This window comes from Gallinula chloropus, assembly GCF_964237585.1.
Source record: "Gallinula chloropus genome assembly, chromosome: 3".
Taxonomy (NCBI): Eukaryota; Metazoa; Chordata; class Aves; order Gruiformes; family Rallidae; genus Gallinula; species Gallinula chloropus.
The window spans coordinates 55499200-55521029 of record NC_140087.1 but is presented as its reverse complement, the minus strand read 5'-3'; the positions used below and the strand labels follow the sequence as shown (position 1 = coordinate 55521029).

Here is a 21830-nt window from a genome sequence, read left to right as displayed (position 1 = left end):
TTTTCCAGTCTGGCTCAAACCTTCACTGCTCTGCCTCTGATACAAGACCTGAAGTATGTCTTCAGACCTAACGGAGACAATTAAATGAATCTGCACAAGTTACCCTTAGACCTCCTTGAGTGGGGGGAGTCCGCACCCCAGCACTACGTAGCTGCGCGAGTGCAAGCAGCACGCGAAATGCCCGGTGCGAGCCCTGGCGACATGCTGCCCACAGGAGCGCACAGTGATTCCCACACACCTTTGCATTTGGGCTGGGGAGGGGCTGGGTTACTATTTATCATGTGCTCGAGTACAAAAAGAAGCCTTATTGCCTCTTGGGGCCTAACTTGGTCCCGCAACACTGACAGGGAAGACCATCCTCAGAGGTGTACTCACCTCCTTTGGAGGAAAATAACTGGGCAAAATCAGAAGTGCCAGTGCTAGCCAGGAGATGGCAGAGGAGGGAGGCTACCTTGTGCACTGGTTTCTGCATTGATTTGGCAAACACACAAACATGAGCCAAGAAAAGACAACAAAACCCAGCCCCACCCTCCATCTTCAGGAATAAGAGGATGAAACCCTTAATCACATTCCTGCTTGTATTTATACTAATTGCTCATCTTCCTGAGATCTGACTTTATGAAATTATGCATGCACACCAAGCAGATGAGTTTCCATAGAAACTCAGGAACTGAACTTTCATTAGAAAAATCTTTTTTTTTTTTAAATCTTCCAGATAAAAATGCAAATTGCCTGTCAGTGGGTGGCTTTCTGAATTTATATATAATTTTTTTCTTTTGCACTGTAGGCAGATTCCAGCTGGACCTACATAGCAACAACATGCAGGCATTGTTTATAGCAAGCCAGACTCCATGGGGAAATAAGAAATTCAGTAGCAAGGAGAAGCTCTCAAGTGCAAATACCTCAGGGAAACAAAAAACTGAAGTGCTCAGTGCTGCGTCTTCATGAGGTTTGGGGATTGTGCAGCCTCCAGCTCTCACAAAATGCTTGTGGTTTGCAAGGAGCAGGGTGGGGAGGAGGGGAGAGAGGAAGCCCGAAGCAAGCAGCTCTCCTGCACACAGTATTAATGGTGTTCAAACTGTCCTTTTAACATCCAGCATGTTTATGCCGGCTCAGTTAAGCCTTACTGGAAAGGCTGACACCATCTGTCACGGCTCTCTCTGGGTGAAGTGGGTCTCGTTGCTGGGGTTTGGGGACATCTGCAGGGCCAGGGTTGGCGGGCGGGTTGGCCACACCCCAACCTCCGCTTGGGCTGAGGCCTGAAGCACAGCATCTTCTGCTCACACCACAGGGAGCTCCTGGCATGTCGGCGATGAGGCAGGTTGTGGTCAGAACAAGCAGGAAGCAGAAGCACGGGCATGCCTGGGAAGGGCCATGGACCTGGAAAGCCTTTGGCATGAACAGTTGCACCTCTGAGTAAGGAAGAGGCGAGATACCTTTACCAGCTTTAGCAAATGTTTCCTCTTGTGTTCATCCCTGAAAATATACAGCAGTTTTTCACTCGTGCACTGTACTGCAGCATCAACAGGAGGCTTTCTCCTGGTGTTGGGGAGCCTGAGATCACCCCCCCTTTTTCAGGGTCACAGATGCTTTTTCAGCTAAACTGGCACGCTTGAAAGCTCTGAATACCAATGAGCAAATGTTCTTGCATCCTGCCCTTGCTGGTGGGCTACGCCTCAGCATCCCCTCCAGTTAAACACAGTACCTGGGATTTGCATGCGACCTCCTCCCAGTGCTGCAGAACAGCTGCAGGGACCATGAGATGCAAAACTCTGTCCTCCCCAAGCACAGGCAGAGTGAAATGCAGCAGCCTCACACTGGGGAGCTGTAGCAGGGAGGAAGCCACACCAGCCTCTGGTCATTGACCAGCAAGGGTGCTGAGGCAGGCAAGGGAGCTGCGCTGCACGAGCAGTTTAAGACGAGGTGGATTTCACTGCAGCATTGTTGAGAGGCGCGAGATGTCAGCCAGGGAGGGAATTCCCCTCCTCGTTGGAGAGGGATGACAGGCAGCAGCTGCACAGGCTCGCTGGCCCCTGTGCCTCCGGGGCCAGCAGCCCTCAGGAGTGTCAGAGGCTTGATGCCGCTTAACGTCAGGGTGAGAACAGCAACGGGTCCCCCGCCACCAGAGAGCACAATGAGCTGTGCTGGGTCAGTGCAACAGGAAGAGTTCTTAGGAAGAGTGGTTTTGTGGTTGAGGACAAACTTGAGCTGAGATAGCTCCCATCTATTCCTGGCTCAGCAACAGATTTGCTATGGCCACGCTACTTGCCCTTTCTGTGCCTCATTATCCCTGTCAAGCGGGTGACTCAAATTGTAATTGTACAGATTCATTCCAGTCTGTCATTACATGCCCGTGGTCGGCTCCGGGCAGCTACCTCCAGAGGAACCAGCCTCTCCCACCAGGTACCTCTGTGCCACCCGTGGCTGTTAGCAAGGGGACAGGAATGCCTTGCTGTTTTCCAACAGAGAGAGAAACCTGGAGTAAAAACACACCCACTGCATCTTTAGATGATCACATTTGATACCAAGTTGATTATTCAGGTCAAGATTATGGGCAAAAATGGAAGTGAAACTTTTCACAGTACACTGATACTTGATTAAATGAGTGGTGCTTAATTTTTCTCTCAGGCAAAGTAGGTAGTCCCAGGAACAGCATGAAGTCATCTTCCTCCCCAACATTTCTGCAGGCGAGTGCAGGCAGAGGCCATGAAGAGCTGGAGACAGGGAAGTGTCGGCTGCTTCTCCCACAGGCCCCACCTGGATGAAAGTGGTGGGAGATTCATCCCGGTGTGTGCACCCTCAGGAGGGAGCAGAAAAATGCCACTGAGGCCTTGTGGCCTGCAAAGCTTGCGTGACACCTGGGCTCAGTGTGGCTGACTGCTGGATAATTAAAAGGGAGTCTGGCTCATTAGGTGCTTTGCGGGTTCAGACGCATCCATGCGAGCCCTATAGGAAAACATGTTCTTCCTACCACTTCTTTCATCCTCCCCCTCCTGTTCCTTCCAGATGGTTACACCCACTTGTGTCTTTTCTTACCCTAAGGACAGCTTTTTAAACAAGGTTCCTCCATCCTTCTCCTCCCCCACGTTACTTTAGGATCTACATTGGAGTGCAAATAGCAGGAGGACACAGAGCCCGTGCTGTGCTGTGCTGTTATGTACAGCCTGCCACTAGAAGGCTGGAAAGGGGCCACATCCCTCAAGCCCCATTTGGTTAAAGGAAAAGTCTTTCTATGTGATCGAGATGTAGGAGCTGAGATACTCAGCTGGATGTTCCAGATGTGCAAGAGTTATTTAGCTGCTTGGTGTAACTGAACCTGTGTACATTTTCCTGGGGATTAGAAGCCAGTGTAACCTACTCAAGGAGAGAGGGGTGCTTAAAGGGCCTGGAGCTTTCTCTGCGTAGCACCAGTATACACCTTCCCAGTAACACGCAGCAGGAACACTTGCAGAGCTGAATCAGTCTCAGTTTAAAAAAAAAAAAATCATTTTCACAATTTTATTTTTTTAACTACACATCACAATACACAAAAATAGCAGAGCTTGAGAGCTAATTAATACCCTTCTCCAGAAACAGGGGGAGATTTCCCCCTCCCCCCCCCCCCATAGGACTCCTGCACCTGCACTCTTACGTCTGCCCAGCTTGCTGGGATCTCAGGGCACTCCAGTTCCTCCTCTGTTCTGTGCCATTGTTAACTGCTCATCACTTGTTTCTTCACAGGGCCTGGTGCTGAGCAGACTTGGACGGAGGGACCTGGCCCAGAAGGTTCTCAGAGATGCCATCAGGATCCAGACCACCAGTCACAGGGCCTGGAACAGCCTTGGAGAGGTCTTGCAAGCTCAGGGGAAAAACGAAGCAGCTGTCGAATGCTTCCTCACCGCTCTGGACCTCGAATCCAGCAGCCCTGTCATCCCGTTCACTGTCATACCCAGAGAGCTCTGAAGCTCTACCCTGCAGCTAAGCACCTTCATTCCATGGACAGACAACAAACCCAAATAAACAAAGAAAATGCCCAAAGGGAAAGTGCCATTGTGACCTGGGATGGGCAGAATAAATCCAGGACAGGGCTCAGGCCTACACACTCAGCTGAGACAAGCCTAACTGTAGAAGGGTTTGAAACAGGCCTTTTTCTTCACAGGTGCCTGGCTCACCTCCTGTTCGTGTTAATAGCAAGGCTTATTTCAAAGCGTTGGTTCAAGGTGACTGTCTGTAGAATAGATCTTGCTGGGCTACAGCTGTTCTAGGCACTTGCACCTTTTGTTTCTTATTAAAGATAAACCCCCCAAGCCCCAAATTAAAGCCCAGACCTGCTCTAAACAGGAATAACTGCACCAGCTAACTGACTTGACCAAGTGGTGCTTGAGCATGTGGCTGCCTCCACACAGGTCTGACAGGATGGGAAGGGCAATGGAACCGTAGAGACATGCAGTATATGCTGTTTACAGAATTATTTTAGCTATTTTGATAATCCTTTTTCCTGCCTTGCTCTTATATACTGCATATGCTCACTATATTTAGTGTGGCGTTTGCCTAGACCGGTTTTAATTAAAAATACCTTTCTTTTTTAAAAGCTGCTATTGCAGTATGATTCACAAAAGCAGAAAGACCAAAGACCAAATCAGTATGCACTTGAACTAGTGTTAAAACCATGTATGTATCTCCAATTACATATTTATTGAAAGGCCTTACGTGAAGTAGCTAATTATAAACTCTGAGCTTCATTCTTATTAATCACCTACTGCATCACTTTTAGAGAGGAATATATTGTTTACTGGTATATAGGGACTGAACTCTGTGCTATACTGCATTACCATTCCTGGCACAGAACGCTTCCATATCCATCTTTTCGTGATATAAAAGATGGCAGCAGCCTTTTAAGGGAAAGCCTGCTGAAGGCAGTATGTGTGTATATGAATTGCTTCTTTCATGGAACCAAATCTTTGAATTGTCTGTAAAGATTTGGCATTAGCGGTACAGAGCTGAGCCTTCAGCAGGGTGGGATCATTTTATGTATGGTATCAGACATTAGAGTGATCTCTGAAGACATCGGAAGAGCAGCCTCCCCACGGATGGCACAGCTGGGGTGGGGGAACGCAGCTGATGTACCCCCTGCTAAGCTGCTCTGAAGCTGCTCCTAACCTTGCTGGGACCTTGGCACTGAGGTAGAGCCATACCTTGCCGTCACAGAACACACCAGAGCCAGCCCCATACGGAGATGAAGATGATGCAGAAATGAGCTGCTGGCACTTGTCTACACAAAAGGTTGGGGCTTCGTGCCCATTTCTGCCCCAAGAAGATTTGTGACTATTTCAGAAGTGGGTTTGCACAAAAACACACTTTGTACCGTAGTCCAGCCCAGTATTGTGATCTGCTGCTGGTTCATTCTGGAAATAATAATATCCTCAGGCAATAAACGAGTAGGGGTTGTTCCTTAAAGAGCCTGAGGCTCTGGCAGCAGGCTTGAAATCAGCCTTGTTTACAGTTATTTGGAAATCTGCAGGCTAGCAGGGAGGAGGTCTCCTCGCGCCACTCCCAGACTGCAGCAGAGCTGCTGCCCCCAGCCTCCCATTGTGGTGCCCACACCAAGGGAAGAGCACACCAAACCCCCCCCACCCCTGGGTTTCTCTTAGCAGCCTGTTGCACTTCCAGGCTGCATATATTATATATATATATATATATATATATCATTTTTCCCCCCTTAAATCTCACTGATGCAATAGCCCAGCTTACTCCTCTGTTCACCGAGGGATCTGGAGGGAAAGCAGCCCAGCCATGAAAGGTCCTCAGCCCACAAGGTCTTTGGCTTCCTGGTGCCACACAGGCACCAAACCTGGGTTTTTTAGGCCAGAGGCAGGTTTCCACGGAGACAGTGTTACCCGGCCGCATTTCTTATTTGCAGTAGCACCAGCAGCAGAGGAAGGAGTAGGTGTTAAAGTACCAGAATTAAATGAGTTTCATGAAGACAGAAAGATGCAGCAGAGACCCATTTTGCTGTGAAGGATGCTATGAAGTCGGCTTGCTCTGCACTGCAGGTGGGAAAGAGGGAAGGGGAGGGGGAGAGATGTTGTTGTCATAATATGTAAATTGTTACCCAAGAGTTTTAAACCCAGTTCCATAGTCAGATGCAATCTGACAATAGACTTAAGCAGAGAGAGAGAGAGATATAAATAGATATTATTTTCTTGTATTTGTTCTGCTCCATGGTTCCCAGGGTGGGAGTGAGCCTTCTGTGTAAGACACAAAAAGAGTGAGTGTGGTCCGACATCGCCGCTTTCTTGTGCAACATCTACCTACAAAGCACTGCCATGGCAACTTCTGTGTGCTGGACAAGCTGTGCATCCACCTCTGTGACAGGGGAACCGCTGTAGGAGGGAGCTGGTCCGTGACCTGGCAGGAGGGCGCCTGTCTCCCAGCAGCCGCTGAGATGCAGACACTCCCAGAGCCATTTACTTCTGCATGCCTAGCTTGTAAACAGCCACCAGCACATCCCGCTCCTGGCCATCAGGAACTGCATCTCGGCGATGATCCGACTCGCCGCTGCAGTCTTCCTCCTAGGAGAGCCGCAAACATGCGCAAGTGTTTCACGTCCATCAGCCAGTTAGACGTTGCCAGCATGATCCTGTGTTTGTCCTGGGCATTAAGGGGTGTTACTGGCATAGGACTTGCAGGCATGAGGGTCTCTGTTTCAGGAGGGACAAGGAAGACCTACATGAGTAAATGCCATCCAGAGATTTGCTGCTTGCTTCCTGGCGGATACGAAGCACCCGTTGGCTGGAGGGGTGTTATATTGACCTGAAATGTTCTGTACAGTGCAGGAAAGAGTGCCAGTGTTTCAGACAGGCAAACATTTTTCTGGTAAATCCTCCAGCTACAATTGTTCTTGGTGCTTACCAAAACAGAAGCCCTCCCAAGCTTGCATGCTACCTCTGTTCTTCCGCTTGGATTTTGTTCATACTTCCAGGGTCAGAAAAACAAAGACAACCACTTCAGCCAAGCCTCTCTGTTGTAGTATTTATTTAGATAGCAACGTTGATAAATCAAATAGATCCACTTCCCTGAGCTAAGTAATACTTCTTTGTATGGCAGGGAGCCTGGCATGCTTAATTCTCAGGGTTGGAGACGAAGAACATGAGATTTACTTTACATCCCGTCCCTCATGGTTATTATAGGTGATCATAAGTAATGGAAGTTTGGGGAACGATACGTGAAATACCAATTCTGCAATTTTTAGCCCTGAGAACTCTGTTTTAGCCCAACAGAGTTGTCTCATTAGTTCAGAAAGAGGAAGAGAAGACAGGCATCGTTTCCTAAAGGATCCGGGTATACCCAGGTTCCTCTCCTTCCACCACAAGGTTTTTTCCTTTGTGCTGGTAGGGTGCATACAAAACAAAAACAATTAGTTCCTATTTTTCTGTTGCCTTTGACTAAACAGAAAGTTTGTATATTGTAACAAAAAAGAGTTTGCCTTTGGGATAGCAGGAAGAGAAGCCCAAAAGTCCAGGAAACAGCCCCCCATCCCACCCGCTTTACCCCGTGTAAACTGTCATTAGCTCCAATGGAGTTGTTGGTATTTAGGAGCATTTCCTCCAGCTGAGGATCTGCCCACCGGTGTACTCATTCTGTACGGGGAGTACAATGGAGCTGCCATATTCCTGTGCTGCACAAGTACCCCAGTCCGTTTCTATTGGTAACAGTTCATGCTACTGATTATCACAATGCTTCAGAAGTGCTAATTATCTTTTCTTGGTAATGACTAATAAATCCAAATGGAGAACAGTCCTGGAGGGTGTTTACTTTAAAATTCACTGGCTGGGAACCAAAGTGGGCACAGCACTGGCTGCTGCAGTTCAAATTACAGTTATTTATCCAAAAAATATGACATGTCCTGGTGAAGGCAGGGTTTGGCTAGTTTATATTTCCTTTTAATGACAACAGAGCAGGAAACAATCCCTTTTTGTGCAAAGACATCACTGCCATGGTCTTTTTTTTTTTTGTTTTCAGCCAAACCAACGGAGATTTGATAGTTGCAATTCAGCCTAGGAGAGGAGGGCTTCCCAGAGCAGCCGCGCTGCAGCGATAATTACCTCTGACAGAATTGTATCGCAGGCTCATTTGACAATTGTGCAGTGAGCATGTGTAGCTGAGACATCTCTCCCTTCCCCAGCATGTCCCGTATTTGGCTAAGGAAAGCTGCTTTAAGTCCAAAGGGGCAACCACCAGCGCTGGCCTAGCTCCTGACTAACCCGCGACTGTTCCCGAGGCCTGGCTCCTGGCCACGGTCTCCTCCTGACTGTTAAGTTGCTGTTCAGTGCTGCAGCGTGGTCAGGTAAACAGGTATTTGCTTAGAAACAAACAGCTGAAATACCCATCAGCTTGGTGACATTGGCAAGAGGGGAGGTCACCACTGCCAAGACAGTCCCTCCTACTTGGCCTTCCAGTGGACTGGCTCATGCCATCAGCTCCAGCAAGTTAAGGCAGGTTCCCCAGTAGCTGGGTGCTAAAGGGTCCGGCCTGTAGCTAAAACCACAGATAGGGACACGACACTGCATATCTGCAGAGCAGCCCCGTGATGATGCAAGACAGACCCTGCCCGAGCCAGCGCACAGGGGGTCTCAGCTTCCACACGTGTGAGTGTTTCTTACCTGCCGCTCGAGTGCTGGCAACGCGGCTGTCGGAACCGTGTTTCCGCCTCACCTCACTTCCTTGGTGGTTGTAAGCCCTTACTCGCCAGATGAATAAAACCGACCCTGTGGAAACCAAAATATGCCTCTTGTGTCTCCTGCCAATTCCAGGACTTCTAATGTATTCATGCCACAGATATTTCAAGCATTATCAAACGAGCGCTTCTTGCATTAACGGGAACCCAGTGTGCCTAGCAAGTTACCAGTTGCAAAGGGTATTTTGGCCTACACCCTGCAGGCCATGGGAAAAACGAGAGTGAGCATGCAAGCAGTGAGCTTTCAGGGGGAACTGAGCCAGGAAAAAGGAGCAATGTAGCTTCAGATGTTTGGATTTATGGAGATCTGAGTGAGCATCATGCTTTTCTTGTGCTTCTTCCAGTAAAAATAAACAAAGGTAGTGTGAGAAACTCTAAAAACATGGCAATATGCAAACACAGGGCCATCAAGTTTAGGGACTCACCTTATTTTGGCCATGATGCCGTTAACCATCTTTTTGCTACGAACAGTTACCCTGAGGTTATTTGGAAATAAAAGTGACTCCATTCAAGAGCTTCCAGAGCGGTTTTTTTTGCATTTACACATTACTCTTCTGGGCAAGCTTCAAGAGGCCCTCCTTAAAAAGCTGGCCCCTTTGTTTCGTACTCAAATGAGATTAAGGACAGGGTTTTTGAAGAGTGTCTCTTCATAACCATGGCTGCTGTGGTTTCTGAATGTATTCAGTATAAGCCAAGCAGAACGGGGCTCCTCTGCAGCAATAACAGAACCGACTCTCTCAGCTGCTCGTACAAGGTCTGAAAAACTGGAAATTGAAGCGAACGAAACTCCAGCTCTGACATTCCCCCTGCCCCTTTCCCACAATACAGAGAGGAAGCGAAGCAGCCATGTGGGGATTTTGTGAGGGGGCAGAGGGAGGGAGAAGGCTGCCATTAGCCCCTCCAAGCAGGAGCTCAACTGGAGGTGTATGTACGTCTGAAGCCCATGAAAACTGGAGACTTTGGCTGTTCAGTCCCCCCCTGAGGCAGACTGCTTGTCTTTGCTTCCATCTGAACTCGGATACATTGCCTATAGCCTCTCTGCATCACACAGATGTTTAATATTCCCTTTCTGTTTAAATGGGAAGAAAAGAAGCTTTTTCACCCCTCATTTTTGCTGGGAGGAGCTCAGGGTGGCTTCACTACTCTCCACCCTCAATTCAGCATCACTTCTTCCCTCGCAGAGAACCAAGTTGCATTTCAAGTGGTAATTTTGACATGATACTCTTGAAAGGTCATTAAGAATAATTTAATAATTTTTAATCAGATATTTTATATGGTTTTTAGTCATTGATTCTCTTTCTGTCCTTCTGCTGCAGAATGGGTAAAACCAGCTCAGACACATACAGTATATTCCTGCCCGATGCAAAGCCCAGATATTTATTTATCAGGCCCGTATAAACAGCCAGGGAAGAGACAAGACGCCTCGCTGCTGCCCAGATGCTCGCTTCCATGACAGTCTCTGGCTGGCTGGTTTTTGTGGAGTCACCAAAGCAGCAGCGCTGACGTTGTCTGTGTTTGACCACATCCCTCAGGAGACGTCACGTCCCTGTCAGGCATGCCCAAACCAGTCTTTGGAACAAAGAAAAAAATACATGCCTAACCTGCAGCTCTTTGAAGAGTGGTGCTAGAGAAAGAAGACCTGGGTATCGTTGCCCTGGTCTGTTGCCCTCAGCAGTCGCTATGGCATCTAACTGAGCTCCACTACCAAGCCAGCTTCCTCTCTTATGTTGTCTGCGAAACAAAGAATAACATCTCACAGCCAAAAACATCCCCGCAGGTCTGCCAACTGAAGGGCAAAAGACCCAACGGTTTTCTCAGTGGTGTGTGTGAATTGTGGAGGGGGAAAAGCCTTACAGGGCATTCCTCCGCATGTGCAGCGCTGCTGTTTTCAGACCTGAGCCCACTCAACTGGTATGGCCACTGCGATCATCTGGCTGAGAGGAAGAGGAGCAGGTAGACAGAACATCTGATTTTGATACAGCAAAAAAGGCAGGCAGTGTAACATGTCCTGACAAAGCAAAAGCGCAGTGAAACCTGCAACGTAGGAGACGTTATTGAAAAGCTCTCACAGAGGCAAAGCCCAACTTCACTGGCTTTTCTGAGAGAAACACGGCCAAAAAAAACCCAACCAACCCCAGCTGGGCGAGTAACTGCAGAGCAGCCCCCTGCAAAGCCACCCTCCTGCCTGCAAGGGCCTCCCTGCACCGTCACTCTGCTCTACCCTGTGCCACAGCCACAGACCCCCACCCAGCCCCAGCACCCAGGGCTCCCGCTTATGGCAGCCACCTGCCCTGTGCCTGGCTCTCTTTGCCCCTCAAAGGACACCACAGTAGCCCTTGAAAAGGGTGAGATTCGTTACATGACACGTGACAAGGTCAGACATCTTTTTTACAGTATCATAATTAGGTCTGGGCACGGGGGTGTTGTGCAAATTAATTGGCAATAGGTACTCCTGTATTTTGTCGTCCTGTGAGAGGAGCTGCCACGGGCATCCCCAGTGTGTGACACTGGGCAGTGTTTCAGAAGGCCGGGAGTTCAAGGATATAACGATTTTCTGGTCAGTGGAGGTTACAGGTGATTCTGTGCTCAGCGTAAACAGCATTGTCTGGCAGGCACAATTAGCAAATGAAGCGCTGCCTCACCAGAGGCGCAGCAGCCTCGGACTCCCTTCTTCTGGGCTGACAACAAACAGAAATTTGAGATGATATCTCAGGTTTCCAAAACAGGAAGCTGCTAAATCCAGCAAGCGAGCAATTCATTTCCCGCTTATAATGATCCTGCTCTAATACCTCCTTGGAGGATAGGGAAGTGGTTGTCGAGGGGCAGCAAGGGAGGTATTCCGTCCCCGTTTTTCACCAGATGGAAAACCAAGTCCGCCAGGAGTTGAGCCGAGAGAGGGGTGGTTTTCTGCACAGAACTAGGTAAATCACTGTGGCTCGCCTATTGTTCCTTGCTGTAGCCCACCTCCCACCCGCAGGTACGGTGGCGTGGCGTGGTCCCTTTTTTTTTCCAAGCCTCTGCTGCAAAGGGGGAGCCCAGGGAAGTTTCCACTCGCTCGTTACACTAATGCAGGCTGTATGACTTCTACAAGTCAGCAGCGCGGCCGCGTTAGGCACATGTTGGTGCAGCCACAAGGTACAGAAAGGTACAGGCACTGCTGTGCCAGAGGTCTGGGTCTGGCCTTGGAGCGCTGCTGTGACTTATCACAAGCAAAGCTCCTATTTATTCACTTCTGTTTTCCCACCGTCCCCTCTCGGGTACCGGCAGAGCACTTTCTGTTCAGCCAGCAAACAGAGAAGAAATAAACTGAACAAAATTTCCTTCATATCAAGCTACATTCTAAAGGAAAACTTCAGAGGTTTGCAACCGAATAAAGAACTTTAAAAACCTCCCAATTAAACAAACTGTTGTTCTGACAGGAGTCCTCAACCAGCATCTTCAGTAACTCAGCCAGAAGTTTTGAGAGAACTGCCAGACGGGAGAGCATTTTGAAACAAAAATTCAAGATGTTTAATCCTGAAACGATCGACACAGAACGTTTAAATTTTCCTTTTTGTCTTCCAGCCAAGAGCTATTCACAGAGCTATCTCAAGTTGGTCCGTGGCTCCAGTTTTCTGGAGCTTTGGTTTTTCAGCAAGTACCTTACTTGTGAGAGTTTTGCATTGTTTCCCACACCCGCTTTATGGTCTCACATGTGGCTAATGCCGGAGTCCCCGGCGTGAAAACATCCTTAAGTGCTTCTGCTCTACACAGCACCCAGAGCCCAGCAAGCTCAAGTTGTTTCCTGGAGATTAGTGCGGGCTGCTGAGGAAACGTCTGCATCCACTGCTCCCCACGCGCGTGCCCGAGGCGGGACCGTACGCCACACATACAGAGCAACCCCCGGCGCTTTCGGAAATCCCACCCGCCTGTACACATCTGCAGTTCAGGAGATGGGGACCAAAGGCTGTGCCTGGCTCAAATGCACTCTGGGTTCTGAAATATTTTGACTCTTGCTAACAACACAAGTCTGCTTGTATAGATAGTGAAGCACTAGCAAAGCCCTGTAGTAGCAGCACCTGCAGCACCAGCAGAGCCCCCCTGCACCGTGAGCTAGGCTGAGTAATTTACACTAGGTGTAGTGAGCGCTTCTCCAGCAGACATTTCTGTGCATGCCTGCTTCCAGCTCGACGCTCTCTCGGTCACTGCCTGCTGCTCAGCAGCTGCCTATTGCAGAGCAGTTCGACTTCCGGTGATCCCCAGGAATTTCGGATGTCTGCGTCTGCAAGGTCCAATCCTATGTACATGGATTTCTACATAGGTGGCGTGGCTGGGTTCTAGTGGAGAAGGGGTGGATAACATCCTGGTTTTGGCTAGGATAGAGTGGTTTTGGTGGATGTCTGGCCTCCAGCCAGGGCTAAACCACCACAGTAGGGTATGACCTTTACGGAAAGGACGCGTTCAGGGTCCTGTACTAGTTGGCCATAGACACCTCTGGGATCTGTAGCTCACAGCCTGAAGCCTGGGGACTTTAGAAGTTTTCTCCTAGTTTCTATTAGAGCTCCTTAATTAAAAGTCCTCTTTGGGGACCTGAATTGAATTGGAAACCATGGTGATCACTTAGGTCAATCAGCGCAGAGATGATTACATTTGGGGGAGCGAGGTGGAAGATGAGAATGTGTGCATGTTGGAGAGCTTTAGGGAAAGAAACAAACAAAACCCCCCAAACTTCTGTGTAAACAAGGAGCACACATGCCGTGCAAAAGAACAGTTAGCAGATTCACCATGTAGGACTCACTATTCACTCTGGAATTAGGGATGAACAGCTGCCTTGTAGCACTGAAGAATGTCTTCAACTTTCATCTCTCAGAACACTTGACCAGTGGGTTTGACAGTCTGTCCACTTTCTCAACTCTATGGGTGCTGTTTTCCCTCATGCTGATAAATTCACCAGGAAAACGCTAACTGAGCAGCTCTGCTTCCGGTCATCCCACGGGGAAGAAAGATGTCATTACCAACCTACTAGGAAAATAGGAATGTTCATCCACATATGGTCGGCCCTGTAACTTCGTGATGCACAAACTAAAGTATAAAGAGATGCTCAGTAGTCAGCATTTTTGTTCCAGCGTTGAGGTCCCCTGTTTTAGTTAGGAAATGCCTGTTTGGGATCAGTTGGCAGTGGTAAGATATAGACAAAGTTATGTTTTCATTCCAGCCTACAGATCATTGTACTCTAGCTCCAGGACAATGAAGTCGGTTTCAGTATCAGAGCTGTTTTGGTTTCACTAGAAAGAACAGTTCCTTACAGAAAAGGATGTCATCCCACCACTAACCTGCTTTAGTATCATCATCTTCTCCCCCTCCTCTTACAGGAGAAAAAGCTAAAGGTATCTTCTTCTTGAAAGTCTCTGCCCAAAATAAGTAACCCTGCTTCATTTGTCTTTGCCAATTACAGCCTTTGGATCAGGAGCTTCCACAGACTGGACAGGCGTCAGTTCTTCAGCCCATGTGTGAATCACACTGTATTGCTCTCGAGAAATCTTACGGTCCCGATACGCAGGGTTAACCTGTTCTAACCTCCAGCAATCCATCAGAACATTCACAGAATTCACAGGAGACCGAAGGCTGTTCAAAAAGCCCCAACCACCTGTAAAAACAAGGTGCATGCATGTCGTGCAGAAGAGCAGTTAGCAGGTAACAGTTACCGATAATCCACCTAAATTAGCAGTTTCTGACAAGGTGGCTCCTTTTCCAAGGTGGGAGTGAAACACCAGAGCACAGAGGTTGCAGGAATTCAGATCTTCCTCTCTCCAGCACCTGGACTCCTCCCCCTGCCCCCTTCCAAGTCTCCTGCTGACTTTACTGCCAGTGTCTGCAACACCTTCCATCACAGCCCTCCTTCCCTGCCAGAACCTGTTCCACACCCGAGTCACAACATATCAAGGGTAAAGCTGTGGATGATGCCGATGTGCCGAAGCTGCAACTGTGTACAGTTAAGTCACTGCAAGACTCAGATACACTGCTGGCAAGAGCATCCTCACCCTCAGGAGCACCCCTACCCCCCTGCCCCCAGCCCCACGGCAGCTTGTTTGGTCAGCACCAGGGCTTTGAACCTGTGAGAAGACTGAGGTGTGTCAGGTTAAAATTGCTTGCCAGTTTCACATGGCTTGGACAATAGGCTTAATTTAACCAAGCAGCCTTTTGCTGAAGCTTTCCCCTCAAGGCCAAAGTTTTATTCCACTTGTATTAATATTGTCTGGAAATTATCAGTGGAAGTCAGCAACCTTTGCTCTCTGCTGACTTACTCTGCAGGGTTATAGTTACAGCTGCATGTGGCACAAGCCCGATGTATCACACGTGCAGTAATGTGCATTTTGCCAGCAAAGACAGGAGCAACTCTGGGCCACAGAAGCAGTCTCAGACCCAACAGATCCCAAATGCAACGGATCCGCAGCACATCAGTCTGCTCCAGTACACAATGGAGTCACTTTCATGTCTAGCAGCACGTCCCCAAAGTACAGATACACTCTTGAAACCTACTGAAGCTGTTTTTTCCCCACTGCCTTCACTGCCTAGGTCCATACATCCGTGCCGCCAGCGGCACGACAGCAAGTGAGTCACCCTGGCAGGCACCTGCAACAGCTTCCCCTGGGTTAGCCGGGTCACAGCTCTCCAGTAAACAGGACAGGCCACGGAACGGGTCAGAAGCCGGGTTACCGAGGTCACTCGAAATTTTCAGCGACCAACCACACTAGCTTTTGGTACCCCAGCGATAGTATGTCGAGCTTCAGCGAGGCTTTGCCACCGGAAATATCTGCCGGCGCAGGTCTCCCCACACGCGTAGCTTCCTGCGGCAGCCCATTTCTGGGAGGGGTGACCCTGTGCCGAGCATGCTATTCCTGATGCATCCTGTTTTTACTACTTGCAGAATTACTAGAGCTGCCGTATCCCTGCCAGCAGTCTTCCGGACAGAAACATGTGCATGTAGACCATTGTTTTTCTAACTGCAGCAGCCCTCTTGCCAAAAAGTCAGCCCGCTGTCTTCTCCCCTCCCCTACGCCCCCTCTCCCGTGTCGTTCCTCCCCCCCCCCCCCCCCCAATCTCTATTTGCTGTTGGAGAAATATTTTCCACAGCAGAACGTTAGGCACTGAGCCCCGCGGGCAAATCCTGATAAAGGCTGTCCAGCGAAGCTTTCCGCTTGTAATCAGCATTTGCCCCTGGAAACCAAAGCCCCGCGGTTTGTTTATTTTTCTTTCCCTCCTCCAAAGGAGGTTAGTCCCGCGTCGTTGGGCTTGGTTCTGCTTTTTGAAGTCTCTGCCCCTTACTCTTGTACACACAGAGGCAGGAGAGCAGACCGGGACCTCGCTTTTCGCTCTCTGTATAATTAGTATGTTCGGAGGAAACCTTAATGCCGCGCATTAATTTTCAGATCTGGAGCATGTTTTCGGCTAACACGGAGATATTACTTCAAAACAAAGCAAGGGCATTAATAAACACAGTACCAGGAAATCCACAAAGGTTAAGTGATTTTCTACAGAGTAATTCATTCTCCTAATGAGCTTGCAGCAGACAATGCTCTCTGTGAGCAGTTATTGCGCATGTATCTTTAATTTGTGTGTTTATATAATTCACGGTAGCGCAAAATAAATTTCTCCGTGAAGTGTCCTAATAGATGAAGTGAGGCTGTAATACTCTTCCAGAGCTTGTTCATTACAAACGGCACTGGCACGGAGTCCGGAGGGAGAGGAAGCCATTAAACGTTAAGCAAAACAATTGCTGTCATGCTCCAGAGGGACCGGCTCTGTAGATGCTTCTGTTAACACTGTACAAAGGAGGCGAGTAGTTGGGTAAAATTAGAATGGGGAAGGGAGGCAAGCGCCTCGTCCTCGATTTCATGAGATTTGGTTGGGTAAGTAGGAATATTTGGATCTTTGTCCGAGCGGAAGAGAGCTCATCCTCTCCCAGCTGCAGCGCACCCCTGAGAGCTAACTGCCACCAGCAAACGGGGAAACAAACAACAAAAAACCCCAACCAAAAACGTTTCCAGTGTTTTCTCTCCACAAAGCTGAAACGCTCCCCTGTGTGTGTTTTCAATTTAACTAAAATAGATCACTGTGTGTAAACAGCCACTCTATCTGCATCATTCATATTTGATGGACTAGTCAGTACAACAGATACTTTTATCCATCCCGTAAGTGATGAGAAACTAGACACCTCAGTGTCTTGTGCTCCTCTCAGTTAACATGAGTGGCAGCAGCTGTTATTCCAGGCTCCTTAACATGTAACACTCGATGTAGAGACAGGAAAATTGGAGATGTGTTCAGTGGAGCTGGGTATAACAAAAGTAACTTCCATGACCAAAACCTCCCAGGAGAATACACAGGAAAGCTCTCCCCATGTCTGTTAACAGCAGCCTGGGCATTCGTGTTCTTGGGTTTTAGAGGCGGGAGGATAACAGGATTCTTACCAGGTTAAAAAGCCACTTGCAGAAAAGGGCATGGCGTTGAGATGCCTTCGTTCACACTGGCAGCAAAGTGCAGAGGTGGTCCAGAACACCATCACCAGAGACTGCAAAGTGCACGCTAAAGACACACACTTGTGTTTCAGATTAGGCTTTGCACATACAACTAGGACACCTGTAGGAAACATGTCAGCAGACTTTGAAATCTACTGGAAACCAAGAGGAGATACTGCCTCTACCTTCTACTTGGAAGAGAGGAGAATAGCAAGTTCAGCTGGGAACAAATGTTGCACCCCAGAAGCAGTGCAGAAGGTGGGCAAGCTTTCCTTCCCTGAGCTGCCATCTGAAGGCGGGAAGTCCAGGCCCAGCTCAGATGTGGGTATGCTTGTGGTGAGAGTGAAACACCAGGAATTCAATTTAAAAATGAAACCAAACTTTCTCTGAGGGCGGTGAAGTACAAGAATGGGATGCTCGGAGACACTGTCGGGCATACACCCTTGGAAACAGTCAAAATCCCATCAGATCAGCAATCTGCTGTGGCTGACCCTGCTTGGAGAAGGGGCTTGGACGAAGTGGTGCCTTCAAAGCTCAACCACCCTGTGATTTTGTGCAAGGGAAGCTGGCAAAGCAAGGCCATAGACAGACGATGTCACCACCAGCGTTTGGCAGCAGGCTTTGGAGGAACCGTGTCGATAATAACACAGGAAAAGAGCTGCTTTTCCTTCTTTCCAGTCCCTCCCACCCCAACACACACCTCCTGTGCTAGGCTGTCCGGAGGGGGAGAGGAGAAGGCAATCCCCTGGCCAGAGCATCAACAGTCTCAGACCTAGCAAGAGCAGATGAGAAGGCAGACCCCTCGCCTGCTTTGGGCTGTACTCCAGGGAGGCTCACCAGACCTCTTGCCAGCTGGCGTTTCAGCGACCCACCCTGCAGACAAAGGGGTTAACCGCTCCGCAGCTAAAATGCGGTTGCTTTATTTGTGGCCTCACTAGAGAGGGCAGCTGCAGCCCGTTTTTTTAAGCCTCTTCTCTGAAGCCAGAGCTGATGGAAAGAAAACTGTAACTTCTGTCTTCTCCTCTGGGAAGAAGCTGGAGAAGACTTGTGAGAAGGTCATTTTAATATTAAGCCAAAGGTCCGAGAAGCACCAGACAAACAATTCTATTTTTTTTTCCAAATAAAGAGTTTGTAACTACACAGATACAAAACTTTCTTCTCTCATTTTAGCCAGGCTAGTCCTTCCTTATTCCCAAGGGAACACAGTCATTTCTTGGGCATGTTTTTATATACGCCGCTGAGAGCCAGGGACAGGAGACAGCATGTGCTTGCTCATGGGCTCATGGCACAGGGCCTCAGTGCAGAGCAGTCATGGGGAGCAGGGTGGCTGCACAGAGTGGGGACAGAGTCTCAGAGGGCTTCTGGGGCCAGGACTGCACCCAGCTTCTGAGAGTCTCTTTGGTGGGCATTGTAGCGTGCCTACAGCTGAGGTGGGAAGATCGCTTCTCTCCCTGACTAAGAATACAATTAGGGAAACACTGCCCTCCAAGCCACTCCAACATGCATCACGCAGCCGCGTGCGCATATGATGCTGTTTGCACCCTATGTCTCTGATCAGCACAAGCCCACCGCTGCTGCCAAGCTCCTCCAGCTACTCACTTTTCCCTCACTGGCACTGGAGGAGCGGGGACAACAGAAGCCAAGGCAGTTTTCCATGAGGCTTCTGCTGAGTCGCAGGGATGGGGCTGTCCCCCTGCCCCTGCTGCGATGCTCAGAGCCACCACAGACAGGCAGGAAACAGAGAGACATGCTTGGGGGGCGCAAGTGGAAACTGAGTGACACAGCTTTGGGGCAGGTAGAGGGTGCAAGAAGCAGGTTCGTTTGTAGATTACATCAGCCCAAGGCTGCGACGCAATCCATGAGATGTTAGCAGCACACAGCAGCCATTGGAGGCTTCCCTGCCGCTTATGAAGGGCTGATGGGCACAAGGTGACGCGGGTGACAATGGAGGTACAACCAAGGTGACCTCGAGCTGCGAGTGCCACGCAGACGGCATGCAGAGGAACAGAAAGAGGGATAAGAAGTGAAAGGCTCTGGCTCCCTTCCCGTCATCTCCCTGTGCAAAAGTGTGCCATAAATAAAGGCACAGGCAGAAGGAGTTGTCCTTTCTCTGTACCTTGTCACCTCCGATGGGGAGTACAGCTGGTTACTGTCCTGACCTGCTTATTCTGGCTGCAGGATGGGGACACACGGCAGGTTCTTACAATCTAAGGCTAACAAATATTAACATTTCTTTTAGGTGCTCTGGACAAAAGCAGGATGTTGGTATACCTCTCTCCTGTGAGTGTCTAAAGCCCTAAAAATTGAGCATTCCGGGATTTGTATACATTCCTTATCTTAAACTATTGCTTAGCAACAGACTTTAACCAAGGACATGTTTGTGAAACTGCCAGGCGTATCTGTATCTGCTCAGGGCAAAGCAATAAACACACCTTTCCAAATTATCTCAGCTAGGATCACACATGTAGCAGATGATCAAACTGCGTGGAAGGTTATCAGCTGTATGGGCTCGGCGTGTTTTTTGCAATGCTAATAAAGTGATCTCGACCTGAGCGAATCAAAGCCCTTTCACTGCAGAAAAGGTATCTTTGCATACCAAGTAGGCTGCAGGCGGACGAGCACCCAGCAGGACTCAATGGCGCTCCGTGGCTGCTCCTCCCACGTGGAGAGGAGCAACGTACATGTTTGCCTAGCAAGTGCTGGGTGTTCCCCTGACGCGCTGCTACGTGTGCGCATCCTGATGAACAGCCCTGTTTTGGAAATAAAATTAACCCCCACTCCCCACACACACTCTTTCTTAAATGTGACTTTAGATACCACCTCGGTATCTATCGACCCAGCTAGGCTGTCGAGCAGTTGAGGGGGGGCAAAGCTTAGGGCCAGTATTGTACCTCAAATACTGGATGGCTGCTGGCAGGCCAAGGTTATACAGAACTCGGTTCTGTTTCAGAGGAATTTTTTCCCTTCCCGTTACTGGGCCGTACTGCACCACTACAAAGCCACGATGTAAATACAACACACTTCTATGCGGTAACCGGCCCCGGGAAGACGAGCAAACGCAGAGGCCCTTCTCACCTCCTTGTGTCCTTGGGGCCAGCATTGGTGACTGCACTTCGTCCTGAGGAGAGCTCACACAGCCTTCTGCAGGTAAGGGACCCCCTCCTTCACACAGTGTCCTTTGCGAACAGGAAGGAAAGATGAATGTCACTTCATGTCTGGGCTCGGGGGAGACGAGCCCCTTTCCCACCTGCAGCTGGGGTGAGATGTGTTGAGCAAAGGGGCAGAGGCAGCTGCGGAAGAGCCAGTTTTGGCGCACGGGGAGGTGGGTAAGGAGGCTGCAGCCCCTCCTCTCTAAGGCTTGAAGAAAACATGGGTACAAGCGTGGCATGTTGCACTGCAGCAGCACCACGCACACCCCATCCTCTGTGCAAGCAGCACAGCAGGGGTGCGCGCACCTTGCGGAAGGGGCAGGGACTGGGAGGCAGAGAGGCAGGTTGCTCGGCGTAAGGTTCTCCCACGGCTTCACAATTATTGCAGAAGAGATTTGACTGTTATCCCAAGGGCTTGGGGCAACCCCACGCCATCCTTATCTTCGCGAGCACGTGCCTCTAACACCGTCATGGCTGCAAAGGCCAGGCAGGCACACCGGTGCCCTGGCCACTGCAGTGCCAGCTTCTTCCAAAGGCACCATAAAACTCTTAACGCCTGGTCTGAGCTCCAGCAAAGGGTGAGAAGCCCTTCAGAGTGGAGGGAATAACAGAGCACTAAACAGCAGCCAGCAGCCAGCACGTAAAGGCAGTCCCTGTGGACAGCTGTATTGGAAACGGTATCATCTTGGCGCTGACTTAAAACTGAGCAGCAAACCAGACTTGAGGCAGCTTTTAAGGTTTTAATCCAGGTTTTAAATGATTCAGTTGAGACCCTCCATAAGCCGTAAGCACTTAGAACAGAAGCTGCAGCCAGAGCTATTCTGTCTTAAGACATGCTGACATTAATGGCCCTGCTGGCAAGAGTGCAGTTGGTGCTCAGGTCTGGGATGTGCTGGACACCTACATCTTCTATAGGTGCTGTAGCAGAGGAGTCAGAATTGTACATCCTCCATCTTTACTCAGTTTCTCATCAGTTAAAAGGGGTAGTGGAAGAAGAGAGAAAACAAAAAGAGGAGAACGAGCAGGAGCCCCTACTAGAGCTCACTGATCATACCCTATAGCCCAGGGAAGGATATTCAGCCAAGTTTCCAAACCACAGATACTTTCCTGGTATGCTCTCAAGTCTGGGGAGGCTGAGTACATCCCTGCTGAGGACAGAGGGGAAGAAGGAGAGATGGTCCTGTGCCAGCAAAGATCAAGCCACTTTTGGTCAGGGCTCTGTGAGCAGAAGACACGCAGGGGATTAAAACCCATTCTGAAATTCTGACAACAAGAGGAAACACAGCTCTCCTGTTATCCTCCTGCAGATAAATATTTGAAAGCAACTATAAAGAAAACTCAGCCATGCGTCCCCTGCTACCTACCAGGCAGCAACGTCAGTACAATGGGAGCCACGTTCAGACAAGCAGCAACACAAGGAGGTTGAATGTACCAAGTTCCCAGGCACCGATCTCTATCGATTTCTGCTGA

The 21830-nt window shown here is 49.3% G+C and overlaps 1 protein-coding gene across 1 annotated transcript in view; it reads left to right on the top strand.

Moving 5' to 3' along the window:
• The window catches only part of TTC7A (tetratricopeptide repeat domain 7A), a gene marked incomplete at its 5' end in the record, with an annotated part of 172351 nt that extends 168353 nt beyond the window's left edge, over nucleotides 1–3998 (top strand). Inside the window, one exon of the mRNA XM_084262154.1 lies at nucleotides 3721–3998. Within this exon, the coding sequence (XP_084118280.1) occupies nucleotides 3721–3942 (222 nt within the window). The 3' untranslated portion in view covers nucleotides 3943–3998. The remainder of the gene's footprint in view (nucleotides 1–3720) is intronic.
• Nucleotides 3999–21830: the final 17832 nt, after the last annotated feature.